The sequence below is a fragment of the Vigna angularis genome, chromosome 5 (genome assembly GCF_016808095.1).
Source record: "Vigna angularis cultivar LongXiaoDou No.4 chromosome 5, ASM1680809v1, whole genome shotgun sequence".
NCBI lineage: Eukaryota > Viridiplantae > Streptophyta > Magnoliopsida > Fabales > Fabaceae > Vigna > Vigna angularis.
Genome location: NC_068974.1, coordinates 40,277,924 through 40,305,535, shown reverse-complemented (window position 1 = coordinate 40,305,535; position 27,612 = coordinate 40,277,924). Strand labels below are relative to the sequence as shown.

At 32.4% G+C, this 27,612-nt stretch overlaps 4 protein-coding genes and 3 non-coding genes across 14 annotated transcripts; 5 read left to right on the top strand and 2 right to left on the bottom strand.

The window, feature by feature from the left end:
- The first annotated feature begins 1,665 nt into the window (after window positions 1-1,665).
- LOC108340518 (50S ribosomal protein L1, chloroplastic) lies at window positions 1,666-6,861 on the top strand. The gene is made up of 7 exons (XM_052877713.1): window positions 1,666-2,112; window positions 2,953-3,132; window positions 3,240-3,294; window positions 5,034-5,161; window positions 5,918-6,001; window positions 6,237-6,362; window positions 6,443-6,861. The coding sequence occupies exons 1-7, from the start codon at window positions 1,771-1,773 to the stop codon at window positions 6,575-6,577; spliced, it is 1,050 nt and encodes a 349-aa protein (XP_052733673.1). The 5' UTR covers window positions 1,666-1,770; the 3' UTR covers window positions 6,578-6,861.
- Window positions 6,862-8,106: 1,245 nt separating this feature from the next.
- LOC108340744 (uncharacterized GPI-anchored protein At1g61900) lies at window positions 8,107-12,485 on the top strand. 4 transcript variants are annotated; one of them, XM_017578297.2, is made up of 9 exons: window positions 8,107-8,298; window positions 8,979-9,054; window positions 9,125-9,281; window positions 9,554-10,423; window positions 10,952-11,197; window positions 11,305-11,319; window positions 11,609-11,752; window positions 11,874-11,921; window positions 12,145-12,485. In XM_017578297.2, the coding sequence occupies exons 3-9, from the start codon at window positions 9,248-9,250 to the stop codon at window positions 12,216-12,218; spliced, it is 1,431 nt and encodes a 476-aa protein (XP_017433786.1). In that variant the 5' UTR covers window positions 8,107-8,298; window positions 8,979-9,054; window positions 9,125-9,247; the 3' UTR covers window positions 12,219-12,485. The 4 variants fall into 4 exon arrangements, with proteins under 4 accessions (XP_017433786.1, XP_017433787.1, XP_017433785.1 ...); XM_017578298.2 differs by having other exon boundaries at window positions 8,107-8,323; XM_017578296.2 differs by lacking the exon at window positions 8,979-9,054.
- A 1,091-nt stretch (window positions 12,486-13,576) lies between these two features.
- On the top strand, window positions 13,577-13,648 carry TRNAG-UCC (transfer RNA glycine (anticodon UCC)). Its single transcript has one exon. It is a non-coding gene; the product is annotated as a tRNA-Gly (tRNA).
- Window positions 13,649-13,738: 90 nt separating this feature from the next.
- TRNAG-UCC (transfer RNA glycine (anticodon UCC)) lies at window positions 13,739-13,810 on the top strand. The gene has a single exon. It is a non-coding gene; the product is annotated as a tRNA-Gly (tRNA).
- A 104-nt stretch (window positions 13,811-13,914) lies between these two features.
- Window positions 13,915-17,919, top strand: LOC108338794 (uncharacterized). 5 transcript variants are annotated; one of them, XR_008248870.1, is made up of 5 exons: window positions 13,915-14,409; window positions 15,398-15,604; window positions 16,146-16,306; window positions 16,474-16,545; window positions 16,634-16,833. XR_008248870.1 is itself a non-coding variant. In XM_017575824.2 (4 exons), exons 1-3 carry the CDS (start codon window positions 13,927-13,929, stop codon window positions 16,287-16,289), a joined length of 834 nt encoding a protein of 277 aa, XP_017431313.1. In that variant the 5' UTR covers window positions 13,915-13,926; the 3' UTR covers window positions 16,290-16,306; window positions 17,789-17,919. The 5 variants fall into 5 exon arrangements, 4 of the variants coding, with proteins under 4 accessions (XP_017431313.1, XP_017431312.1, XP_052733672.1 ...); XM_017575824.2 differs by lacking the exons at window positions 16,474-16,545; window positions 16,634-16,833 and adding an exon at window positions 17,789-17,919; XM_017575823.2 differs by lacking the exon at window positions 16,474-16,545 and having other exon boundaries at window positions 16,710-16,833.
- Window positions 16,754-26,500, bottom strand: LOC108338795 (polyamine oxidase 1). The gene is made up of 10 exons (XM_017575825.2): window positions 26,359-26,500; window positions 26,024-26,273; window positions 25,730-25,864; window positions 25,562-25,614; window positions 25,327-25,481; window positions 23,891-24,034; window positions 19,528-19,677; window positions 17,771-18,025; window positions 16,968-17,049; window positions 16,754-16,866 (listed from the first exon to the last, which is right to left on the bottom strand). The coding sequence occupies exons 1-10, from the start codon at window positions 26,408-26,410 to the stop codon at window positions 16,805-16,807; spliced, it is 1,338 nt and encodes a 445-aa protein (XP_017431314.2). The 5' UTR covers window positions 26,411-26,500; the 3' UTR covers window positions 16,754-16,804.
- A 120-nt stretch (window positions 26,501-26,620) lies between these two features.
- TRNAR-UCU (transfer RNA arginine (anticodon UCU)) lies at window positions 26,621-26,693 on the bottom strand. The gene has a single exon. It is a non-coding gene; the product is annotated as a tRNA-Arg (tRNA).
- Between the last annotated feature and the right edge of the window lie 919 nt (window positions 26,694-27,612).

Below are 27,612 nucleotides of genomic sequence, written 5' to 3'. Positions count from 1 at the left end.
GAAATTTAAATTTTACTAAAAGTACAATACAACCTATTTATCACAAACCCAGTAAACATAAGTGCATTTCAATAATAACAAACTATAATTATAAAAGTGATAATTAAATTTTTATGTTTTGAAATATATTAAAAAACCAATACACTAATATGAATGTATTTTAAATATTCAGTGAAAAACAATACCAAAAAATCTAAAAGAAAAATCCAAACTCGATTACACCACTTAATTACTTATTTGTTATTTAATATAGAATATCGTATTTTTAGTGTTCAACAAATAGCAACAAACAAAAATCCAACTGAAAAGTTAGATTTGGTCACACCACTTAACGATCATTTCTCTCTTTGCTTTACTGGTTCCAGCGAATTTTAGTTAAAAGAAAGCTTAATAAGAATGCCATGAATGTTCCCAACATTCTCATGTTCATAATCATATTGCTTGAATTCTAGAATTTAATTAGGCTGTTATTTCTTTTCCATCCTAAGATACTATACATTTTTGGTACAATCTTACGATAGTTTCTATCAATATTTTAATTTCTAAGAATTCAATTATTCTTATTTAACAATTTCTCAATATTTATCAGAATTATCGAATACGATTTCTAAATTTTATTATTAGAACCCCATTAAACATTTCTTATAAATATTGAAACTAAAAAATCTATTAATTTATTATTTATATTTGAATATATATATATATATATATATATTATTAAAGAAAACGATTTAACAAGATTAAATAAATCTCTTTATCTCGTATTATTAACTATGTTATTATATATCCGAGATAGATACTATTATAATGATAATATATAGATCACAATAAATTTTATAAATATAATTAGTATTTTAAAAAAATATTCACTTAATATCTTGTATTTATATTTATAAATTTTAAATTTTTTTACTTATTTAAGCGTTAAAAAATTTCTATAAAAATATGATAATATTTTATTTATTTGACAAGTAAAATAATAACCGAATAAAGTTTTATATTTTTTAAAAGAAGAAAAATAGTAAAAATAAAAAATAGTAATATCAACATAAAAGAAATATGTATGTTAAAATATTATTTTTTAAAAACACTAATACATTAATTTTAACATTTTAAAAATATTAAAACTTTTTTAATATATTAAAATCAATATATCTTGAAGGAAAAAACAACATAAAAAAAACCAAATAGACAATCTCATTCATCGTCTTAATCTTTAAGAGAACAACTTCACCCAATCAAACAAATTTTATTAGTGGCTGATATATCACACAAGGCAATTGAAAACTACTTGATCATATATTGTGAAGGTTAGATTGAAACGACAGTCTAATCTAAGTTTTCAATGTATGGACAATATTCATCACTCAAGTCAAATGACAACGAAATGGAGCATACATTATTACACATTATATTATTATAATTTTCAGAACGATATTATCTTTTATGAGTTAAAAAATGGAAACATATCACTTAAAATTAATTAAGACCATAAATATATAAAATTCCTCATTTTTTACTAACATTAATTTAGACTATAAATATGTTTAACATTAAACTCATTTTAATTTTGCAATTGCAAGCACTGGATTTTAATTTTAATTTTTATTTTATTTTATTTTACCCTGATATAACAATCCACGCGTCAATCGTAGATGATAGGAGACATCTTATCTTTTTTTTTTTTTTTTTTTTGATATCCGGATAGGTATAGAAACCTAAGCTTGGTTTGGTTTGGTTTGCAGAGAGTGAATAATCAGAAACAGAGGCATGGCTTCGTGTACAACACCTCCTTCGCTTATGCTGGCTCATCCACAAGACCTTTCTTCTTCTCTTCGCTTCTTCTCTCACAGTCAGAGACCTCTTTCTAGAACATTATCGTTTTGTCCTCTCGTATTGAAGTCCTCTTCCAAGTGGGTCCGGTTCAGTTTCCGAGCAGAGCCCAAATCCAGGACTAGCCATGCCGTCGTCGCTGCTTTGGCTGCCGAAGTTGAACTGGCTGAAACGGTCGACGACACGGCGGATGGAGTCGATGGGTCCGCCCCCACCGACGCTGTCGCCACCGTCAAGCCTAAGAAAGGCAAGGCTGCATTGCCTCTCAAGAGGGACAGAGTATGTGTAATATCTTTCATTTTTCTCAATTTTTTTTCTTTTTTAATTTATTTATGTCTATGGAGTTTAGGTTCGCTGGTTAATTTTTTTTTTTAATAAATTTCATGGTTTGTGGTTTGCTTTCCCCCTTTTACTTATTTATCTGTATGTGTTTATCTCTTTTTTTTTGGTTTATTATTGCTTTTAAGTAGAAGTGTGTTGGTGTTTTTCTGTGTTCTGTTTCGTGTTCCATCGAGTTGATGAAGAGTAATTGCTGCAGTGGTAAAAGGTGTATCTGAATGTCCTGAGTTTGTTTGAATGATATCAATAATGGGTTCCTTGCTCATTCAATTGAAGTTAAACGATGTTTGGAAGTAAAATTGCCTAGCGGTTCATTAAAGTGGGACGAGATGGGGTGAGATCCCCTGAAAAGATGTTGATGAAAAAAAACCAATTGAGTTATAATTTTATTTGGACCAAGTTTATGTATACCATGTCTTTTCGCAGAATGGTTATGTTTAATGGAATTTACATGTGAATATGTTCTGAATATTCAAGGGTGTATAGTTTGAGTACCAGGTCGGAGTTGCTTGTCAGCAGTACATCCTTGATTGTTAATGGTGGTGTAAAGTGTTTGTTCCATTATCATTCTAGGATGGCTTTTGCTTGTTTGGTCTCCTCCTTCCCATTTATTTGCATCATCAGTATCTTCCTACAGTTTTGATATAATTTTTACGAGATAGCCATCTGCCTACTTCTTCTATAATCGAGCTGAGTGCTTCGGTCATCAAGTTGTTCATATTTGATGTAATGTTTTAACCCTTTGTTTCAAGTCTAATTGTTCTTCTACTGTGTCACCAGTCAAGGTCTAAGAGGTTCTTGGAAATTCAACAATTGAGGGAGCGTAAGAAAGAGTATGACTTGAAGACAGCAATATCTTTGGTTAAAGAAACAGCTAAAACCAAGTTTGTTGAAACAGTAGAAGCCCATTTCCGCCTCAACATTGACCCTAAATATAACGACCAACAGCTGAGAGCAACTGTGAGTCTCCTGCTCCTTGGTTGATTTTGTTACATGCAGTTACATTGAGAACTTGAGATATGATGAATGAATTTTTAATTCTGAGTCTTATGATTCTTTCCTGACAGGTAAATCTGCCCAAGGGAACTGGAAAACCGGTTAAAGTGGCTGTTCTCACTCAAGGTATTTATGCTTCGTAGTCTTCACTCCCACTTTTATTAGTTAATCATAGGTTTCCAGAAAATGCTGAAAATAATTTTCTTAAAAGAGGATTCATACGAAAGGAAATGTATGGGCATAATAAGATGGTAGCTTTTCTCTTCCACATGTGGACGTTGTGTTGCCCAGGCAAGGTATTGAAATACAGGATTTTCTGTGCCACTTCATAAATGGGAAGTTGTTTCATTCTGGCTTCAGAATTTTTAAACAACTAATATCTGGTAATTCTTTCAAAAGTGTGTTTTGGTAGTGTGATGGATCATGCTTCATGTGTGTACTAAGTATGAGTTGCTATGGTTGTGTATTTAAAGTATCTGTCTTTTTATTTACATGCACAAATAAATAATTATGAAAGCAAAAGATTATACCCCCTTGTGATATGATATTGCCAGTCATACTCTTTAGATTCTACAAAGTTCTAACCAACTAGTGTCTGCTTTTACCAGCGTGCCATTTTAAGTTTTAATCCTTCCCTAAGTGGACTGTAATTTTGATCATTCTTCATCTGTCCTTGAGCTGCCTATCTTTTTCCTTTGGATAATTTTATGATCTTCACCCTGTCAGAATGTGTCTTGTCTGGCATAGGCTTTAAGTTTTCATGTTAGATCATGACCCCTTTTTCTAAATATTTCTGTCATTTATCCCATCCTTCTGAAAGGAACATTAATCTTTGATCTGTCTCTGCTCTGAAAAATAAAAATGGCTGTAGCTGGAGTTGCTGATAGGAATCCACAGAAACAACTGCCACCCATGTCTTAATATTTTGGGTTTGCTACATGGATCAAGTAACACTATTGAGGTTGTACGAAACCATTATTAAGCCATGTAGTGAGTAGCAACATTTAGAGTTAATTGTTAAGAAGGATGGCTGGTGATTGGGGTTTGGGATGGGTTGTGGTTAATTGTTTACAATTTTAGTTTTATGCATTGCTTTGTTTGCAAACTCACCCATTAGACGGATAGGTTTAAGAAGTCAAATTTCCTCAAGTAACAAGATTGTTGTACCATAAATAATAGTTACAGATTAACAATTAAATGAAAGTGCTTTGCTAGTCGCTCTGGGTTGTATATTTCGGGAGCCTGTTTTAGTGCGATTTATTGTGCTGTTGGTGATCTGGTTCTGAATCTGAGCAGATATATGTCATAACAAGTTCTGTCTTAAGGTGTTTACTTTTGATGAAAAAGAACACTAAACTATTTAACTCATTTAAATGCTAAACTATTTATGTATATGAAATGGTTGTAGTGGGTAGGTAAGATCCAATTGTCTGTGTATGTAACATGATTGAAAATTGATAGGTCAGATCCAACTTTTTTTCTATTCAATGTACACTTGTTATATCAATTTATTCAGTTTGTAATTGAAATAATTAAACTATAGTTTAATCTGTTTGATGAATTTTGAGTGGGTTCCTTGACTTTGAGTAGTTTCTTCTAGCTCTTTGTTTCCAATATTAAATCAAAGGTTTTGGTATGGAGGCCAAATCATCAAGGGATTGGGAAGTTTGTGGTGCTCTCCTTGCCCGGAAAAGCTGTTATGATATTGGATTGATATTTGTGGCTTGTCCAAGGTGCTCTGCAAGCGCTGTTGAAATGGACAAAACACTATTAGAGTTACCATTTATGGATTGCCTGTATTTTCTCTTATAGTTCATAATACATTTCTTGTTTTTACCAGACTAATCCCAAGTTCATTATGATAGGTGAAAAATTCGATGAGGCAAAAAATGCAGGAGCTGATTTGGTGGGTGGAGAGGACCTTATAGAACAGATAAAAGGAGGATTCATGGAGTTTGATAAACTAATTGCTTCTCCAGATATGATGCCTAAGGTGTTGCTTTGGTTATCTTTGTTTTAATTTTGTGATTGGATTAATAGATTTTGTCAATTTCTCATTTATATATATATATATATATATATATATATATATATATATATATATATATATATATATATATATATATATATATATATATATATATATATATATATATATATATATATTTGTATAATCTGAGTATCCCACAGAATTATGTAATCTCAATAAGTCATCTGTAAATTTTGTAATAACTGAATTATTTACAAATAGGGTATCCTAATGCAGATAAAAAACGACCTTGTAAGTGCTTTGGTAAATTTAATTTTAATTAGTCTAGCAACCTCTGCATTCTATTAAATCAGGTGTTCTGAATGTATCATCTAGGCATGCTTTGTCTGTGCTTCTTAACTGTTAATTTACTTCACTTGCTGACCATATTTTTTAAGTGAAAGTTTGAAACCTATAATTAGATGGCATCAAATGGATTGTGACCCACATGTTCCCGTTTGACATTTCAAAGTGCTTTTGATAAAATGCATATCTCTTCTATATTATTTTAAAATTAATTAATGAACTTAGGTGTTTTTCAATTTGGTAGCATGCTGTAAGGTAGCATTAGTACTCTTCAAAGGTACTATCACTAAACTTTTAGATATGCTGTTGACATGTTTTCTTTAATTATGAAGAGTTCAGTAATTCAATATATTTTTCGTTTTGCTATTTGTGATGGAACCACCCTTAATTAATTATGGTTGTTGTTTGTGTCAGGTTGCTAGCCTAGGGAAGATTCTGGGGCCAAGAGGACTGATGCCAAACCCAAAAGCTGGCACTGTAACACCTAATATCCCTCAGGTGTATTATCCACTTCTGTTTGCTTTTTGCATTGCTTGCATGTTGTATGCAGTGAACCGTTGTGCAAAAATGTACTGATTTAAGACTTAGACAACGCATTCTCATTTTGTTTTTTCATTTTCTCTGTAAAGAAATACGGGGAGGGAGGGATGAAAGAGAAATTACAAGAGAATCGGTGACAAATTTCAAGATTTTTTCTTATGGTTAATCAGAAACCCTTTTAAATCCATTACAGGCTATAGCAGAATTCAAGCAGGGAAAAGTTGAATACAGGGCAGATAAAACTGGAATCGTGCACTTACCTTTTGGAAAAGCTGATTTTACAGAAGAGGATCTTCTTGTAAACTTGCTTGCTGCTGTGGTATGTTCCTAAGCAACCTTTGTATCTGTATTTCTAACTTCACAATGATAAACCTGTAACCAACTTTCTAATTTCCACAGAAATCAGTAGAGACAAACAAACCTTCAGGTGCTAAAGGTGTGTACTGGAAAAGTGCCCACATATGCTCATCCATGGGGCCTTCAATCAAGTTAAATATCAGGGAGATGCTTGATTACAGACCTCCATCAGAATAGAACCTTTACCTGTAAATGCTCGTTTGAGTTCGGTCGGCCATCCCGGGTCCCATTGTGAGATATTGTCAAATATTTAGTGAAAGATGTTACCAAAGTTACATCTGGGGATGAACATGGGATATATGACACTGTGGTGCTTATATCTCTTCCAAATGTTTGCACACTACATTACATAATCTTTGACCCCCGGCTGAGGATTTTCCTTGCATTACTTTGTAACTAACACCAGACATCTAATTATATTTCCTTTCATGGGAATAAATTTTCACTTTTACGTTTGATCATTAAGTATTTCACTCTCAACACCCTGTGATCGTTATACTCATTACACCTGGAATGACATAATATGGCCCAGGAAACCATTTACAGGGATAGCTTCATGTTTATAGATGGATGAGTTTTTAATCGACTCTACTGTTAAAATACATTGACACCTGACTTAGTAGTTGTAATTATAAAAGATAGAAAAATACGTTTTTAATATTGTATTATTTAATTTTTTTTATTTAAAATGAAAGATGAGAATTTTAAATCAACTAAACTTTAAAACAAAACTGTAATAGGTTTTCAAAGTGTTTTTATCTATAAAAAATATTTATTTATTTTTAACTTAACATTTAGGTTAAGTTAGCACATTATTTACATCCTTGACTAAGAAAACTATAAGTTGGCACATTATTTACTCAGTTTTTAAAGTTAAAATTTGTTTATCATAGTTTTAACCATTAACTTTTAGGTAGAAATTATAACTACAGTTTTTTTTTGTTTTAGAAAAAAAAAACTAAATCTAGAAATCTGTATGATTTAAGTATTTAACCAATCTGAAATGAACTTTATTTATTAACAATGACATGTAAACTAAGCATTCTTTTTTTTTTCTGTTGAAATTAGGTAGTAGTTACCTACTAAAGACAATAATGTTTGGTCAAGGAAGATGTGAAGGACATGGATTGGGAATAATTGTAGGTTAGAAAGTTTAGGATCTTAAAAGAGATGGCACATAGGTGTGTATGTGAATGAGAGAATGAGTAGTGTTTTTCAAAGCATTATGTGGCGTGCATTTGCAGGCAAAAAATTTCAATCATGAGTGGAGCCTTATTAGTGACAAAAAACCTCCCCTGTTTGGTGTTAGTACGTAGCCCAACAAGCCTACCCAAAAATGGAGTTTTTTCTTCTCTTATTTTCTTTTTTCTAATCATATTATTCCATTCACCCTAATATTTTAATAAATATGCTCCCCAAATGAAAATAATAATTTAAAATTAAAATATTACATTATTTATTAACATATTCTTATCAAAAGATATGTCTTGATTAGGGAGTGTTATTTTTTAATCTATTATTACTTTGAAGCAAAGATGTACTTTAGCATTAAACGAAAGGCACCACATCGACAAGAGTTGTTAAGGAAAAGTTAAACCTGAATGATTGAGAGTAAGAAGTTTAAGGGAAAGAGTGAAGAGTGAACAGGACTAATGACTATAGTGTTAGTAGTATTGTTGTGTAGTGAAAACGGTGCGTTTAAACTTTATGGGAATAGGAGTAGGTAATGCGGGTGCCAGCTGTTACCATATCACTCTTCTTCTCTGCTATTCTTCTCTTCTCTTCTTCATCACTGCTCCGATTCTTCCATCAGGGTTTCCTTTTACCACCCGATCCATATTTCCTTTTCTGCAACTATTCCTTGGTCGATTTGATTTTCCACTTCTCGCTGTTCAACCGTAAGCTTTTTATCTTTTTCTTTTGGTACGTTACTAAATCAATCATAATCTCTCTCTTTGTTTCTTTCTTTCTGCACTTGTTAACTCGAATCTTGTATTTTTTTGTTGTCATATTTGAAATTTCTATTTTTGGCTTGTCAAATTTGGATTTGGTGATCGTGCCACTTAGTGTTCGTTTTTTAGTACAAAGAGGAAAATTAGCTGTTTGTTTCCCTGTCCATCTGGACCCGTGTGTGTAATCTGTTTGTTCACTATGCTTCTAAGGAACTTAGTCATTGCTATAGTTTTCTTGTCGCTTTTTGGTTTTTTCTTTAACTGGAATTGTCCACCTCAGTGAGTTAATTATGGAATCTAATCTGAGTTACTAGGTTCACTTTATTATTTAATTAGTTTATTTTGGCACAAATCTTGTTGACGCGGTAGAGGAGATACGGGTAATGGTCTGCACAAACTTCGTGGTTAAGGAAAAGAAGCAGAAGTGCAAACCATTTCCGTTGATTACTTGGTTCCATTTTATCTTGGTATTTTTGAAGTGTAATATCTTCTTGTAGGAACTTGCAGAAACGAAAACAAAATCCTAGGGTTTAAAAAGCACTGCTGTGTGCACTGCCCTGTCTCAAAATTCCATTTTTTATTGCTCACTCAAAAAAATTCCTGCTAAATGCATCTCATTTTTTCAGGCTTGATAATCTTGGAGTATAGTCTCACTGGTTTTGACCTGTGCAGTAGCATGTTTGTGTTGGCTTCGGCTATTAGGTAGCGGTTTGGAATTGTACTTGATTGTCCTCTTTCAACAACCTAAACTGTTCTCTGACTTTAATGACAGATCTTAAGCTTGGGGGTATTACATCATTCCTACACTGCTATGTGGTACCAATTGGCTTATCACCGGCAACTGCCACTCTGTTCTCCTGTGTAGAGCTCAATGGTACCAGAGGGCTAGAGAGTTATGGGCTGCTCTCAGGATGCTAATGGTTATAGGGGTAAGACTAGTACATTTTGATGGATGCTTCCTTGTTAGTGGTTCATTAATTTACTGGTTTTTCATAAGCTTGAGTCCTGAAACTGTGCAAACTCTTGTATGGGTTATTTTTGAGGTAGTCATCATCATACTGTAATACATACCAATAAATTCATCAGTCTGTTTTAAATGTCTGTTGGATCAACGCACAATTGTATGCATTGCGGTCTCTTTTTTTTAACATTTTGTTCAAGGAATTATACCTCCTGTTAAGTGCTGATTACATTGTTGCAGGTTCCTTTTACTGTCAGCTAATTCTCTTTATCGTCTGGCTTCCTACTTTACAAGATGTGACAGCACGAGAAGTACATGCTGACCATAGAAGAATTACTTCTCTGGTAGAGTTAGTTAAGCAACCTGCTTCTGGTGAATCTGGACTCTTTGACCCTATAGAAATATCACCTGCTGTCTTACCAAAATTCCCGTATCCCTCTGAGTCTTTGCCACCAATGTATCCTACTTTCCCAACCAGATACGAACCAGTTTTAACGGGAAAATGTCCTGTGAACTTTTCCCATCCAGGTATATCAAATATACTAGATAAAACAGCATCTGATTGCTCTGGACCTTTGGCAGCTCTTGTAGGGAATGTAATATGTTGTCCTCAGTTTAGTAGCTTGATCCACATCTTCCAGGGTTTCTACAGCATGAAATCTGATGATTTGGTTCTACCTAACGCTGTTTCCAATCATTGTTTTTCTGATATCATTAGTATTCTAGCCAGTAGAGGGGCTAATAGTACGATCCCTACACTATGCTCCATAAAATCATCTAACTTTACAGGCGGGTCATGTCCTGTGAAGGATGATATTACTCTCGAAAAAACAGTCAATACAAGTAAGTTAGTTGAGGCGTGCAGCACTGTTGATCCACTTAAAGAATGCTGCAGACCTGTTTGCCAGCCTGCCATAATGGATGCAGCCCTACAGATTTCTGGAAGACAAACGACGATTAACAATAATGAAAATATGGCCGGGGAAGTGAATCACACTGACTATCTTAATGATTGTAAAGGTGTGGTTTATTCATATCTTTCCAAAAAGCTATCATTTGAAGCTGCAAATACTGCATTCCGGATACTGTCTGCCTGCAAAGTCAATAAAGGTACACTGTTTAGCTATTTCATTTTTAATTTAATTTAATTGAATTTATTTATAGTTTAGGAGATTATCAGTGATGCAGCCAATTATATCATTAATGGATAAATTAGGATTAGAATGTGGGAAAAGGAAATTAAGTGATTTTGTATTACTGGTCATACTGTACCTTATTCCAAATTATTTTTTGTTTTCTGTGTATTGGTTTATATTCTTGTGTCCTGTTACTTGGGTGATTTCACATTTTATCTATATTTCCTTTATAGTAAAGAAGAGATTGAGTTCCATTAGGAAAAAGTTGGAATTTGTGTGTTTTTCTTTTAGGCAAACTAAAATGGCCAGAATGTTGTTTTATATGATATTTTATTTCAATTTTACATTTCCCAGATGCGTGCACTTTATGTTTTGAGATGTGCCTGAACCCAAAGTTGTGCATGTGAATGACATATAGTTAAAATTATGTTTTGTAAATTGAATTGTAATCTTGTTTCACCTTTTTTTCAACACTTGTAAAGAGTAAATATTGCCTGTGCAGTTTGTCCTTTGAGTTTTAAGGAGCCTGCTGAAGTAATCAGTTCGTGTCAGAATGTAGCTGCCCCTAGTCCTTCCTGTTGTAGTTCATTGAACGCATATATTGCTGGGATACAAAAGCAAATGTTAATTACAAATAAACAAGCTATAATATGTGCAACACTTTTTGGATCTATGTTGCGTGGAGGTGGAGTGATGACAAATATTTATGAGCTTTGTGATGTTGATTTGAAAGATTTCAGCATACAAGGTATTTATCCTGCTCAAGCTTAATTGATATGTGCTGCCCATGGCCACTTTTTGAATTTCTCTGATCTAATTCCTCTGTTGTGGTTCTGCATGATGCTGGTGCGGCAGCTTATGGACAACAAGGTTTGCTCTTATTTCTAGCGCTTGCATTTTCTTCAGAGCTGTTGTTTTTACTTCACTAACCTATTTACACACTGGTTAATACAACAGCACTTGGTTTTTGTCATCATAGAGTGGGGAATTAGGAGGGATGCATTCTAGGTTCATTAGAATACAATCTTGAATCATCTCATAATAAAAATAGTTCCGATGAGCAGAGAAAAAAGCTGCTTTTAAAGCACAGTGTATTAATGCTTGACTTTTGTCAAGGGATAATTGGTAAATAATAAGATGTTTGTTGGTTTATATGCAGGATGTTTACTTCGGAGCTTGCCTGGAGATGTGATATTTGACAATTCATCCGGTTTTAGCTTTACATGTGATTTGAGTGACAACATTGCTGCGCCCTGGCCATCATCGTCATCTTCAATTACATCTTTGTCACTCTGTGCTCCCGGTATGTTTTTGGAGAAAATTACTGTCTTCATCATTGCATACCTTTTCTTTTATTCCAGGATGCTGATATTACAAAATACTGTTTGCGTTTGCTTAACTATTGTCCCTATCCATTTTGGCAGAGATGTCATTACCAGCTCTCCCAACTTCACAAACATTAAAAAATAATGGTAAGTCCCATTTTGAAATTTATTTTATATATTAATACTGATCCGGCTTTTACTTCAACGAATATAATACACGTCTTTAAAGATTCACGTTTTCTTGCACAGTGCACACCCTAGTTTTACTCCTATGATATGATTAGAATTTTTTTTGGCCTGTCTCAAATTCATCGTGGTCAAATTGTTGCAGAGCCAAATTTTGACATTATGAACATGGTGGATTTTGCAGGTTGTAATTCCGGTGGCGTTGGATTGCTTTTGCTTATTTTTTCATTTTTCATCTTCAGTACGCTGTTGTGTTGAAGAGATTTTAGGGTTTAGAAGTGTGTCAGGAAGGCAGTTCAATGTGTCTTTGGTGTGGCTTTTGCATGTATATTTTTGAATGGCCTCATTGTATAGAAATCGCCCTTTCTCTCCACATTTCCTCGTGTCTTCCTGCTTGTATGTTCTGAGCAGATCATTCCGGAGTTAGTGCTCATTTGATTTAGGATCCATAATTGTGCTGTGAAGGGTTCGATTATATTTTTTTTTGCTGAATTGCTGACAAGCAGATGCTAGATTACCGCTAGAGTTTACTATGGCAGCATCAGGGACTGACTAACACTGATTTGGAAAAGGGGTTATGGAACATACTGACTTGGATGATGTTTCCATGCCAATGGTATGCCCCATTCGGAACTGACAAAGTTGACTTTGACCATCCATAAGTATCTGACTGATCATTAGACATTTAGATGTGATTAGAGTTTACTAAATCATTGCACTGGAGAGTATCTCTTCATGGTAAAACTTTCAGGATATTGGGTGTTAAAACCTGTTAAAAAAAGTGCTATATTTGCCCCAAGCTAATACATACCAAATGCTTAATTCGCAGAATAGCATATTTTAATTCGTATTTTGAAAATAAAAATGCATAAATGACATAAAAATGCTTATAATTTTGTGTGGATATTATTATCTAGATGTAATGTTCAGTGACACCAGTTTTTTGAAACGTCAAGATAGTTTTAAGTTATTTATTCTGTGACATAAAATCCAAACTATATAAACCCGTATCAGCATATTTGTCAAGAAAACGTTTTTTACGATGGGATATTTAGAAATTTTACAATTAATTGAATCAGAAACTGGACGAAGAATGTTTAAAAGAATAATAGTAATATTGTTGCAGGGCATAAGTCGGTGAAAATGCAGAAGGTAAATGAAAATAAATTAGATTTGGCTGAAGAGAAATAAATGTAATTGAAAAAAGAAATATAATTAGAAGATACCTGTGTTCTTTATTTTCATTCTAATACATAGTTTCACTCTTATCATATTACAACGATTTTCTCATTACGATTATTTAATTTTTATAATTTTAGCATGGATAATAGCAATTTTTAGAACTGTAAAAACTATTTGATTGCAAGAAAATGGCTTTTTGTGGTAGACCTAGAAACAAAATGGAAATAATTTACTATATTTTATTAAATTAGGTTTGAAAAATAAAAAATCCATAGGTCTATGTTATGTACTGTTCTTCGATTTGACTCGACTTAAACAAGAGCCAAAAGAAAATGACATAAGAAATAAATTAATATATTAATTTGACTATGGATCTGGTGTAGGATTCAGATAAACAAAGTTAAATTGCAAATATATTTCTGAAACAGTACATAGCGTTTGTAGTCCAACGGTTAGGATAATTGCCTTCCAAGCAATAGACCCGGGTTCGACTCCCGGCAAACGCATTTTTATTTTATTAACTATACTTTTTAATTCATTTAGATGAATAAAATTATTAGTTAAAGTATTGTTTTATTTTTCAATTTCCAAAATGTGCGTTTGTAGTCCAACGGTTAGGATAATTGCCTTCCAAGCAATAGACCCGGGTTCGACTCCCGGCAAACGCAGTTTTGTTTTATTCAATGTTTAATTTTTTGGACCATACATGGTATGGTACTGTTAAAACTTACTAGAAGATTACTTAATCTTAAAACCTTAATATACTTTAATTTTACTGACTGGCATGGTTATTCTGTGTCTTTTTGGAGGTTTGAAATCCAATCTAATCCTCTTGTATCCATCTCACAGCTCTAAAATGGCAAATGCTTTGAGAGTTGGTTGTGTTATCTCTCTCTGCTCCTTACGGAATACCACACCCCATCTTCCCCTTCTCTCCAACGCCACGCGCTTCCGTTCCAAGTTCCCGTTTTTCACCCTCTCATCGTCGCAAAACTCATTTGGGTCTCCTTCATTTCGAACACTCTCTTCTTCTTCCATTGATGAAGCAGTAACCACCGAAGCCATCACGGGGAATGCAAGTGGTGAAGCTGAGAGCAGTATTAGGGACTCCGCGGGGCTGCTTGACATAAGGGTTGGACGCATTCTGAGGGCATGGAAACACGATGAAGCTGATTCCCTGTATGTTGAAGAGGTTGATATCGGTGAGCCTGAACCCAGAATCATATGCAGTGGCCTTGTCAAGTACATCCCTATTGAACACCTTCAGGTATTGATGATTTGTAGTCAATTTTGATGTGGGTTTTGATTTGGAATATTTAATCCTTGAGTTTTAGTCTTTCTCTGCTGAAAAACACTGTACAAAGTATCACCGATCTCAATTTTTTGTGGAATTTAAGCATATTCAGACATATTCTGTATGTTGATATTCTTAGTATTAGCTTAAGGTTTATACTATCTTGCAGCTAGCTTTCCTACATGTGTGAGGGAGCAACGAAGTGTAAACACCCTAAAAAGGTTGTTGCATTTGGGCATGTATCCTTTCTAGATACCCCTCAAACAACCATTTAATACCCTAATCTGCATCCTATCATTCTTTTACTTGAAAAAAAGAAGCATCAATATTTTTATGTTAATTTAATGTGTATTTTTTCTGTTAACTTTATATATGTATGTCGTATCCTATAATTGGAATTACCGTATTTATCGCATCCTTGTTTTATCATATTCATGTATTATGCTGTATCCATATCCATGGTTCGTAGGTCTGGGGCTTCCACAAGAGTAGAGAGGGAAATTATACTAGGATAATATTTTTTTAGATGATTTTGACATAATGAGATTTGTTAAAGGGAAGTATATTTGTGTGGAAGCAAATTATTTGAATGATTGTATAAAATTTTAGACTGCCATATGTCACTACAGAATTAGTTCAGATTATCCTCTCTTGATAGTTAGTTAATGTGGTTTCAACTTTCAAATCAAAACTTCTATTCATTTGGATAATCCTTGTAGTGGAAGAAACGGTGATTTCTATTGACTGCTCTCTGTGCATCATTTGTACAGTGTGTATTCTACGAGCAACACACTCTATGTTGGGTAAATAATGTAGAAAAACTTATGATTGGTTGAATAGTTGCTTCTGTGTGTGCATGGCAACAGTGCAGAAGTGGATTTGAGGCTGGAATTGGCATCATATTGTTTTTTCTGTACAAATACAAGTATATAATAGTTAACTAATCGTATGGTACACGCAGGGCAAAAAGGTTATTGTCCTTTCCAACCTGAAGCCAAGAAATATGCGTGGTGTCAAGTCCTGCGGAATGCTGATGGCGGCTTCTGATGCAAAGCATGAGAATGTTGAACTTCTGTTCCCTCCCGAGGAAGCAGCTCCTGGTGAAAGAATATGGTTTGGAACTGAAGATGAAAAAGATAATCAACCTGCTGCTGCCACTCCGAATCAGGTAATAGCTCTTTCTTAATAACAATTAATATGACTGCCTAGTTGAATAAGGAAGTTCTGGAATTTAGATGATCTATATGTTTTATAAATAAGGCCAAGTGACATTTTAAACCAGTCAGTTTTGTAGTTATATGGGATAAAATATAGTTAATGTGTGTAATTATAATTGTCTCAGGCACAAGGTTTTCATTACAGCTATGGACTGAAAAAACCATAGTTCAGGTGGTATTTTTCAATGAAGTATAGTAGACTCTTGAACTAAACCACTTTAATTATATATGTTAAGATAAACACACTTTAATGAGTAGGGAAAAAGTTTATTGGTTAAATACAGTGTAGGGAAGAAGTTCAGCACCTGAACTTAGAAAATTGAAGACTTATTTATCTGCGGAAGAATTAGAGAACTTAGAAGCATAATGTTAGTTATTTTTCTCATAAGTAATTTCAAGAGAAATGCTGGTTGATGGTTTGTGTCCATCCTGTCTCTTTTTTTTCCTATCTGGGTCTTATTCTTCTTCTTCTTCTTCTGTGACAACGCACAGATACAAAAGAAAAAGATATGGGAATTGGTGCAACCTCATCTCAAGACAGATGTTTCTTGCATTGCGATGCTAGGGGAGCATGTCATGCGTACATCTGTAGGTTCAGTAGCATGCCAGTCCTTGCAGAATGCAAATATCTCCTGATCAGCCAACACCTATCAGTACGCAATTGTTCTGCTTAACAATGAATTTTTTGGTTTATAAATTGTTGTTTATTTTATATGTACTTCATTTTCTTTAATAGTTCTAGTTTATATTTTAGCATTTTCACTTGGACATAATTATTTCAAATACAGTAGTTTTAAGCAATACTAATAATAAATATCAGTTGTTTTTTGGGGGGCTAATTTCTTGAGGGTCACAAGCAAATTTGTCGGCCAATTTGTAAGTACTAGGATAGGTGAGTAACTTCCTATTAAACGTAATTTAGCTAGTTCGAAATAACCTAGGCTTTAAAGGGAAGACTGATCTGTTTTTGTTTGATCCAGACCCACCTCCAGGTCATGATGATTCTCATTATTCACGCTTCATTCATCTTCGTCTAATGAAAGGGATTTTCTGCAGGTCGATGTAATCATAATTTGGCTTCTGCTATCCGAAGCTTGCCCCTGGGATATAATTGTCTGGGAATATTGCATTCGGTCAATACTAGCAGGGGCTTAAAATAACGGAGTTTGTCTCTTTCTCATTTCTTCTAGTAGCTCTTTGCTAGAATCAATACCTGTCATGCATTCACGTCCACAAGTAGGACCTTTACGTCATTGCCACTAAAGTTACCAATAATCTGTTTAGGGAAGCAAACTTACACAAGTTAATGCTCACCTGCGAGGTATGCACCATGCACGTAGCCACTAAATCTGTCACTCGTGTGTTCTCCAGTAAAGAAAATGCGACCTACTGGAGCCTGAATCATAACCCCAAAAATTAAACACAACGGAAAATGATTTTGAAAATATAAATATTTCCTGTAGGAATGAACACGACTAAATGTTACAGAACATATCAAGGGGCACAAAAGAAAACCAAAATACAGGCCAGCAGTCCGTCCCAATAGGAGAAAAACACAATAGGTAATATTGGAACACCAAATTCAAAACTTAAAATGTGGTTACTAGTGTAGTTTTGCGTGATTGATTATTGCAATTTGGTAACATATTCATACGACCAGTAGGTTATCAGAAGAAAAAGATACAGAAAAAATGGTCACTTTACAATTGGATGTTTAGTAATTCTAGAACATGCTTCAGGAAGGAAAACTACGTATGTTGCTCTACTCCCTGCCCTGCTCGCTCCTTTTTACCCTTTGTTTGGGAGGTATTTCGCAAGTGAAATCCTAGAATAATTCACAGAAAAATAAATGCTCTAGAATTTTATTTTTTGTGTCCGCTTTAACACTTCGTTAAGCTAATACAGTAAACTTTCGCATTTGTATTAAATACGATTTTCGCAGTAGTTAAAAGCAAAGTCAAGAAATACGACTTCTTTCACGTGTTTTCAAGTCCGACTTTAGCTATGTAGATGAGTATTTTAAAATCTAGCAATTTCAGTAATTTTCGTAACAGTCAATTTTGTAAAGTTTCCAATGTTTTTGGTATGTTTATGAATATTTAAAATTATTAACAAACCTTAATATCATGAACTAGTTGGGTATTAGAGATGATGGGATGGTTGCTGTAGCTGCCACGTTGGAACCTGTTATTCCACCATCGAGGAACCAGTATATCAATGGCATCAGGAATATTGGGTCCAAACATTTCCCTGAGCACCTCCATAGCTTCTCTCAAGGTGTCTTCATCGGCTTGAGCTTCCACACGATTAGATTCCCCATTTGTCAATGTGACGGACAAGATATTAGATCCAGGGTATGTGTTCTCCATTTGCTGTTGATAAAAAAGTGGATCAGATTGCTCTACAAGGTTTTGACAATATAAGAGAAAAAGACTAACGTCCAACATTTGTTGCAAAGCAATCTGATTCAATTATTATCAAGGTCCTCGAAGTTATTATATTAAAAGTCGATGGCTAACTCCTCTACAATTATGTCAGTTGGTGAAGTTTTGATACTTAACTGTAAAAGTCCGAATTTAGTTGTACCATATTTCAACCCTTTCTCTCCTTATCCTCTCTACTTCCTACAAGAAAATCATGTCAGTGTTGTTTGTCGTCTAGACTTTAAAACTCACGTTTCAGTCGTGAAAAATCAAAATTATTGAAATTAATTTCTCAAATATTGATCCATGTTTGACTTATATAACAAAACCAAACACTCAATACCGGTATTGAAAAGAAATGTCTGCTGAAATTATATGATACTTTCGAAGGTTAATTTTCTTTCCATTGGAAGATTGATTTTTTTTATGGAAATTTATTTTTATAATTTGAAACACAATGTCTATTTGAACTAGTTTTTTCATAAATTGTTGATGAATAAATAAATAAATAAATAATTTAACTTTTTCTTCTATTAAAATTAATTTATATACAATTTAAAATAAAAATCCGATAAATTATATAACAAAGCTATTACAAAAAAGGATCAAATTTACAAAAAAGCTTATCATTTTTTTTATGAAAGTTCTACTTTATAATTTGAAATATAGAATTTGTTTAGACCAGTTTTTTCATAAATTTTTATAATAAGAAAGGAATTTGACTTTAAAATTAAAATTAGTTTATAAATTAGAAATGAAAAAATTAGAAAAATTATATGATTTTTTTTTACAAATTAATTCATGTATAAATCAATTATAGTTTGATTTTTTTTTCTCATGTGAGATCTAGTTAACAAGAATTTCCATCCTCAATTTATCCCATTTTTTCGGAAAGAAAATCAATCATTGATGGTAAGTTATTCCCATTACGAAACTTGTTCGGATAGCACCAAATAATATTGCACACACATATCTAGAAGTATAATGAATCTCTTGACAGTAACAAGGATAAAAAAAACTATTATATCCGTGCTGTCTCTACAAGTATGTGATTAATATTTTCAACAACAATGGGAGTTGTTGCATCAAAAGTGTTTTATTAAGACGAGCACTTTTAAAGGTCAAAATTACTTGGATAAACAAAATTAAAAGGACACCTTGGGTAAATCAGGGAAGGGATCAGCAACACTATCTCTCCATATCAGACAAAAAGATACGTACGCTTACATTGGATCCTAGTGTTAGTTAAGAGGATATTACTTAAATTTCACGTAATCAAAATTGTGTGCCGAAATGAATTAGATATTTTAATTGCCATGTTTTCGTTATTCACATTATTTCCCAACTTGAAGTATATATGACGCATGCAATGCAACATGCGAGAATTTTATTCCTAACATATAGCAGTATAGTATAAATACAGCAAGAACACACAAAAACTTCGAACAAACCTGCCAAAATGTGTAGTAGCCTCTCCGATCGTGAGCATAGATGAAGAATTCCTTTCCGGGTCCAGTTGGCCAGAACTGATATGGAAACTTCAAGAAAATTTTCGTGTACACCATTATCTCACATTTCTGTATGGCTTCCAATTTCCATCCCTGAGTAATTAATGAATTTATCATGGACGTGTCGAATCAGACAAATATTACTTAGTTAAACCAACAAATATTAAAATCATTGAAGGGAAAGTTTGACGACTAATCTCGTCTGGGACTAGGAACCAGACATAGTGTCTCAATTCATCTGTTTTAGTTATGTAATGGCATCATGTAAAGCTTAAAAAGCTAATTGTTATTTTTTCGAAATCTAAAATAATTAGACCTAAAATATATTTTTTTTAGATTTTTTTTAGACTTACAATTAGTATTGAATTTCTTTTGGAATATTTTTTTAAATAAGAACTTTACCTACTTGGATTTTGAGCCAGTCCTACTTATTACCTACTTATATTATAGATATCTCTTTTTATTATTAAGTATTTGAGAGTTTTTTTTTCAAATAAATTTTCTCCTATTTCTCCTAGAGATTTCGCACCAAAAAAAACCATATACTCTATCTCTAATATCCTTACCAAATTATAGTGAGAACACTAAGTATTACTAATCTTTAACTACAACTAATTAATTATAAGGTTGTAAGGTTGTATCAATGGACAAAAAAGACAGAACACGAAACTAAGAGAACAACATCAACAATAATAATAATATATTATAATAAAATTTTATAAATAAGATATACAAAAATGTTTATATATAATTGTTTTCATAAATAAGATTATAACTATCAAAAACATTTCATTAACATCCATAATTTCTTAATATCTTTTTTCCTATATTTGTCGTGTTACTTACTATACTTACACTTTTCTCTATCTCACCCTAAAATCTTAATTAATACCATAGTTTTCACGTATTCCAATAATTTTTTTATATAAGTTACAGGGAGCCATAAGTTTATATAACGCTAATGTGCATAAATGATATTAATGAAAGAATGAAAAGAATATTATATTTTTAATTTAAGTTAGTGGTAATTATTAGATCAAGTGTGACACCTTTCCTCGAAGTGTGTTGCTCCCTCCACCACCATGGCATGCTCCCTGCACCTCCTCAAATTCTTTTATTTTTAAAACTATCCTTAGGTTAAAGGTTAAATTTTTTTACTTTTACCATGAATTTTTAATTTATTTTTCAAACCCTAATTTTACCTCATTCATATTCAGTAGCTTCACTCCCATCCCCGTATCAACTCAATCTTCTTCTACCTACTTGTATACACGTCAAATATGGAATTTCATCATTCAAATTTAAAAGATTAATTAATTAAAATTCAATAATAATTATTAGGTATAACCGAATACGTGATAGTTTTATGTACTTCATCAACAAAAGATAATTAAAAATTCATATCTGACATGGACACAAGTAGGTAGAAGAAGATTGAGTTGATATGGGCGTGGGAGTGGGGGTACAACTACTGCGTTCAGGGAATATGAATAAGGTAAAATTAGAGTTTGAAAAATAAATTAAAAATTTGTGATAAAAGTAAAAAAAATTTAACCTTTAACCTAAGGATAATTTTAAAAATAAAAGAATTTGAAGAAGTACATAGAAACATAGCGTCGTGACGATGGAGGAAGCAACACTCTTCCTCGAATAAAAGATAAAACATTATTAAAGACTATAAAGAACAAGATGTGTAAAAGGTTTAGCCCATGCAACAAAATAACTATCTGTTCTCAATATCAAAATCCACGACAACGTATGCAAGCAGCAAGCTGGCTACACAGTGACTCATTCAAGAGGTTGACTATTAATAAATCACCGTTTTAATCTTGAAACAAAATTATCTCCTAAGGCTAGGATGACAACTAGATAGACTGTTATTTTGGATTACAGAGAATTGAATACAAAAACATCAATTCATATTGTGGTCCATAAAAAAATTAACTACAATTTGATCAACTCCTATTTATTTAATAAAAATTTAGTTCAATTAATCTACCAGCAACTCTTTTGAAGATGTATTTCTGATCCACTCATACAATATTTTATTTTTAAAAAAATAAATAGTTTTCAACAATATTTTCTTAAAATAATTTAAAAATATATAAAACTAAAGTTTTTTAAATAAATTAGTTATGAAAAATTGGTTGAAATTAATTTTAATCCATTAAACATTAATAAAATATCAACTGAATTTCAGGAAATAATAGATGAATAATTTATATCTATAACAAATAAATAAATGAATTTTATATCATTAATGTTTTTTATATTTTTGTAATAGATAGATTTAATGAATGTATTTAAAAATATTGGATAAATAATTTGTCATATCGCATAATCTGTAGAGCTCGGTATAATATAAGACCTAGTCAACTATGCTTTTAATGCTAAACTCCAACTTATGTAATGGCATTAGAACATGAGGCTACAATCTAAACAGCTTTAAACACAAATATCAACTGAATTTCAGGAAATAATAGATGAATCATTTTTATCTATAACAAATAAATAAATGAATTTTATCTCATTAATGTTTTTTATATTTTTGTAATAGATAGATTTAATGAATGTATTTAAAAATATTGGATAGATAATTTGTCTTATCGCATAATTCAACTGTAGAGCTCGGTATAATATAAGACCTAATCAACTATGCTTTTAATGCTAAACTCCAACTTATGTAATGGCATTAGAACATGAGACTACAATCTAAACAGCTTTAAACACAACAAAACAGATTGGAATTTAAGTAGCATCTCCAACTACGGGACTAAAAATTGTTCTTAAAAATATTTGTATGAATCCTATATTGCCACTTGGAACTTTATCATTTTTATTGTGAGTGTTAAGAACTCTTTTGAAGTTCCAATCGTCTTTCCTTTCTCTTTTTCACTTCTCTCATAATTTTTCCTTTCCCAAATTTTCAGTCTTTGATGAGAACATCTAGCATGAAATTTTTTTAATCTATTCCAACAACCTCAACAAGAACCCAATAAATCCGATTTAATTTTATTGTATAAAATGAGATATTATTATTACTATTCATAGAATAAACTTAATAAGACTTACTAAAATAAACTCAAAAAGTGTATCAATCTTAAAAACCTATAAAACATACTAAAAAAATTATAATTTAAATTGAATTGGATATTTTTATCTAGTCTGTTCAGTTTGTGTTCTAAACGAGTTTAGACCAAAATATCTAGTAGGTGTATGTTTTATGAATTGATAAGCATCTTTGAAAACTTAAAAGAGTTTTGTTTTTAAAACAAGTGTATTATAATTTACATTTATTTATATATCAAAACGCTATACTTAAAATTCAAATTTAAATTCAATAATGACTTAAATTATACAAATTGTTCCGATAGGGTTTGGAGGTCCCCTGCTAAAACACTTTTGGTTGTACTGAAGACTGGATGGGCGTTGAAGACCGGACAGACGTTGCTCGCTCTCCCTCCCCCTTCTCCAAGCCGGGCGAACGAGCACCTATCAAAGGCACTCCAACGCTCAAGTCAGTAAAATGATCGAACGGTTGGCACCGCAAATAATGCGTGTGGTGTGTATAATAAGCAGCTTCGTTCTCATACCTGAAACTCTTATTTATACTGGTTGTAATCCTAATGACGACCCAATCATACCTTAATCTTTATTAGGGACTTAACGAGTCATTACCAGCCTAGGTGAACGGCAATGGGAGAACGTCCTGGGAGGACGTTAACTTGACATGAATTAATTTTAGTTGAAAAAACAAGTACAATCCATTTAAAAAATAATCAAATCAATTGAATATATAATTTTTGAAATAGTTTACCATACCTAACCCATCCAACTTAATTAATAACCCTAACCTATCATATCGTTTAATTCATTCAAGAAAACCACTGGATAAATTCGGGATCTCCACGAAATATCCAACTACATATGAATTCCACATCATTTTTTTAAGATCTTATTTTATTGTATCATTTTAAAAATTTTCTTACAAATTTTACTTAAATAATTTTTTTTATAAGACTTGCGTTTTAATCAAAATAATATTTTATTTATTAATTAATATTTTAAAGTTGAAAATATTTTATTTTATTTTTATGATGCATAGTCTTATTTAAATTTTAAAGTATTTTGTCTATCATACTGCAACATTTCAATTAAAATGTTTTATATGAAAGTTAAATCTTAAATTTATGAACATCAAGGGAGATGTTTGAATACTTAATGAAATCTTAAACTGTAGAAGGCAGAAAGAAAAGAAGATACAGAAAGTATTGAGGATATACGTAGACAAGAGAAGAAGACATACGGGCAAGAGTGGCTTAAAGGCAACGAGGTCGCTTTGGAGAACACCAATGCTGACAGACACAATTACGTAGTTAGCTTCGTAAACGCAACCATCCTCTGTTATCACCCTAACGCCACTTCCCCAATGAAGTATTTCACGAACCACCTGCACTGGACAACATCCGTGCTAAGAGCCGAGACAAAACAAATTATTTAACTTTTATATAGACTTTTCATTACCGATGGTTATTGTTAATATAACTTGTTATTGACGTGTGTTTAAGTGTATTGATTAAGAATGATAGACCATTTTTTATCAGAAATTACAATAAAATTACATTAATAGGAACTTTTTATATAAAAATATTTACTTTTTAATTACTTTTACATGGCACTTTTCTTTCTTATCAACTAAAATGAGGGCAAAGCAGTAAAATATCAAGAGATTATGGCAAGCAAGCCTAAAACTCACCTAAGAATTCGTTGTTTATCTTTCAGTTTAGGTTATTATTTAGACGCTCCTCAATTTTTCTACGCCTATAAAAACACCTATTAAAAGTCAATATTTATATTTTTATAAGTATCTTTCTCTAAATTATTGTATATTTTAAAATAAAAATATTATTTGATTGTTTCGTTGGAAACTTTTGGCGAATCAAGGATGCTGAGTAGGAGTATACGATTTTCTTAATAAATTAATAATTATAATAATCAAATATAAACTTTTCTCTCTCTCTCTCTCTCAATTCTTTAACAGTATCTTGAACATTTGCCTAATTTTTATTATATAACTTCTTTCCCACGTATCAACAATAACTTGGGCACTCGTTAAAATTCTCACTTATAACAATTTTTTTTGGAGGGAAAAGTATAACATATATTTTCAATATATTATAAAATATTTTCACCAAAATTTTCAATTTGGAGATTAATAGCTAGCAAAACCCATTCTTTTATTAATAACTGTTTCTAAAAGCAAGAAAGGGAAAGAAAGTTTGGACTATGTAGATATACAAATAATAGACACACTTAATTTGTATAAACAAACCTATTATATGAGTTTTTTTTTTCTAAAGTTAAAAGTTACAAGAAAGCTAACAAAAAAAGGTTAAAAGAAAAAGTTACATAAATTATTTTTATTTATATAAAGAAATAATTTTGTTACCTTTTTCTATTTTATTTGCAAATACTTAAAGATAAATTTATCCCTCACAGTCAACAAATATGCAATATACCATAAGCACGGAGAACGCTGGCAGAAACACTGTAGATAAACTCTGCCATCGTATTACCTACTGTGTTTCTTTCAGCACAGAGCAATGGTAGCTAACAGACAAACCCACCAGTAAAGTACGCACACCACCACCATTACGAGAGGGCCCATGGACTTGGCGCGTAGGCATTCATGAGTCAACGAAGGAAATGAATAGGAACAGAGAATTAGAGAAGGAAAACTACCTGGTTAAGTTTGAGACGACTGTCCAATATTTTACCCTCGGATGTGAACAGAAAATTTTCAGCCATTTTGTACAGCAAATAATCAAAACCTCTTTCATCCGCAACCGAAAATTCACTTTCTCCTAAGTCTCTGAAGGTACATACCGGTACCGCCTCTGCATCCACAACTAACACATCCATAAACAAACTGAGCAAAACATACATGTTATTCAATTCACAAATTCAGGAACACAACCTGCCATTTCAAAATCATGGAGGATGAAATCAATTGCCAGCTCTAACGGCGTCCTAACAGGAAGCAAGCAACAATAAACACAATCAACCGTTACTTATAGTCACAAACTCGCAATCACACAACATTCATTCGTTCCTTCATCGAATCGTTTTGTTACTGAAAACTTACGAAGGTGGATCGGTTTTGGAGTTGGAGCCATTATCGCCTCCTCCCACATCTTCTTCGTTCATGAATTTCCGAATTGCTGATTCCACGGCCTTTTTGTACGAGTCCGCAGCGATTCCTCTAGGGAATATCTTCCCACTGCAACCAACTCCTTGGCGGAAAATTCAGTGACATTTGTAGACCACAGGAAACCGATAACACAGAACATAACAAAAGGAAGCAAACAATAAAGAATGACGACGCTAACAGTAAGAAGAAGTACGCGCTGCAATACGGAAAATAACAGTGTTCCTGGACCTGCGATCGTAGATGTTGTATCGCACATTAGAGTAGTCGGCGAAGTAGGTTCGGAGGCCAAAGTCGTTTGCGAGTTCCCAAACAGGATTGGACTCTTTGCCTCCGACTCCGACAATCCAACCGGCTCCAAGTTCCACTGATTCGCCGCCGAATTTTTCTTTCCGGATCCTGCCGCCTATGCGGTCCGAAGCCTCGAGGATGACGAGGTCCTTTATGCCGTTTTCAGCCAGAACCTTCGCCGCAGATATACCTTTCACACAAAAAAAACGTGATTATTATAGTACGGAATGGCGGAGGTTGCGGAGAGGAGAAATTGTAGCAGCGGAGGTACTGACCGGAGATACCAGCTCCGACGACGATGACGGAGGATCGAGAGGGAGAATCCATGAAATGAAGGAAGGGAGGATGGTGGAGAGAGAAAGAGAGAAGATGAAGAACACGAAATGGGTGAGTGAGTCGAGAGACAAAAATAGCGGGAGTGAGATTTGATAACAGTACCTAAAAGTTAACAATGATTTTGCATAACTATATGGTGTAGTTTAATTTCGAAAAAGTTTTTCTTAATTATTTAAAAATATATATACAAAATACATTATACACGCCTGATGGGACTCGAACCCACAATCGTCTGATTAGAAGTCAGACGCCTTATCCATTAGGCCACAGGCGCCTGATCAATTTGATCAATTAAGTTTATACATAATTTTATAAATATAAAGTAAATATATTATTAATCATATAAAATAAGAAGCATTTATTATTTAATTAAAGAAAAATTATATACATGTTAATTTTAACTATAAGTGAATATATATTTTTATTTTTTATATCTCAAATATTTACTAAGATAAATTAATCGAATAATTTTTTTTCATTTATATTTGTTCAATTTATTTACAATGATTATGTATTATATAACCATATGGTTATATTTATATTATGATCGTACCGTAATCATTTAACTAATGGAATGATCATAAAATTATAGTTAACATTAATTAGTTTAAAATAAAATATAATTACCAACTATTTGAATCGTAATTAAAGTGTCGTTAATCCAAAATTATAAATATATTTAAGATAAAAAGATAAATTATCGAATAGTGATCGACTTTAGTATTTAAATACCTTATGCACATAACTTTTAATTTAGTAAACACATTTCAGACAAACAATAACAAATACTAAGACATCAACATTAAAATATATATAACAATAAAATAGATAATTTTGACTCAACCAAAATGTATTACATTAAGAAAGTATGAAAAACATTAGCTTTTTATTTTTTTAATATGTTTTGATTATTAACTAAATATATCTATATATATAGATATATCCTTAAAAATTAAAATTAATGTGATTCAACGAAACTCAATGTTAAATAATGACCTCATGAAGTAAAAATATATTGTAAATCTTGGATTGGTGCATTTTATCTTTTATATTTTTATTTACCATAGATGTTAAGAAGTCTCATTGAACACTTGGATATAAGTATAAACATTCTCTTATTTTAGTAAAGTTTCATACTTTCATTTGTGCTGATGTATCTTATGAGATCAAATGTGGGCGACATTTCCATAAAT

Excerpts from the sequence above, each read along its gene's own strand:
- LOC108340744 (XM_017578296.2), top strand. The coding sequence starts at position 9,248 with ATGGGCTGCTCTCAGGATGCTAATGGTTATAGGG. Across the intron at positions 11,753-11,873 it reads TTTGTCACTCTGTGCTCCCG|AGATGTCATTACCAGCTCTC; the intron begins GTATGTTTTTGG and ends CCATTTTGGCAG. Across the intron at positions 11,922-12,144 it reads ACAAACATTAAAAAATAATG|GTTGTAATTCCGGTGGCGTT; the intron begins GTAAGTCCCATT and ends TGGATTTTGCAG.
- LOC108338794 (XM_017575824.2), top strand. The coding sequence starts at position 13,927 with ATGGTTATTCTGTGTCTTTTTGGAGGTTTGAAATCCAATCTAATCCTC. Across the intron at positions 14,410-15,397 it reads TCCCTATTGAACACCTTCAG|GGCAAAAAGGTTATTGTCCT; the intron begins GTATTGATGATT and ends TGGTACACGCAG. Across the intron at positions 15,605-16,145 it reads CTGCTGCCACTCCGAATCAG|ATACAAAAGAAAAAGATATG; the intron begins GTAATAGCTCTT and ends GACAACGCACAG.
- LOC108340518 (XM_052877713.1), top strand. The coding sequence starts at position 1,771 with ATGGCTTCGTGTACAACACCTCCTTCGCTTATGCTGGCTCATCCACAA. Across the intron at positions 2,113-2,952 it reads TGCCTCTCAAGAGGGACAGA|TCAAGGTCTAAGAGGTTCTT; the intron begins GTATGTGTAATA and ends CTGTGTCACCAG. Across the intron at positions 3,295-5,033 it reads AGTGGCTGTTCTCACTCAAG|GTGAAAAATTCGATGAGGCA; the intron begins GTATTTATGCTT and ends TCATTATGATAG.
- LOC108338795 (XM_017575825.2), bottom strand. The coding sequence starts at position 26,410 with ATGGATTCTCCCTCTCGATCCTCCGTCATCGTCGTCGGAGCTGGTATC. Across the intron at positions 25,865-26,023 it reads TACAACATCTACGATCGCAG|TGGGAAGATATTCCCTAGAG; the intron begins GTCCAGGAACAC and ends AGTTGGTTGCAG. Across the intron at positions 25,615-25,729 it reads TCCAAAACCGATCCACCTTC|GACGCCGTTAGAGCTGGCAA; the intron begins GTAAGTTTTCAG and ends GCTTCCTGTTAG.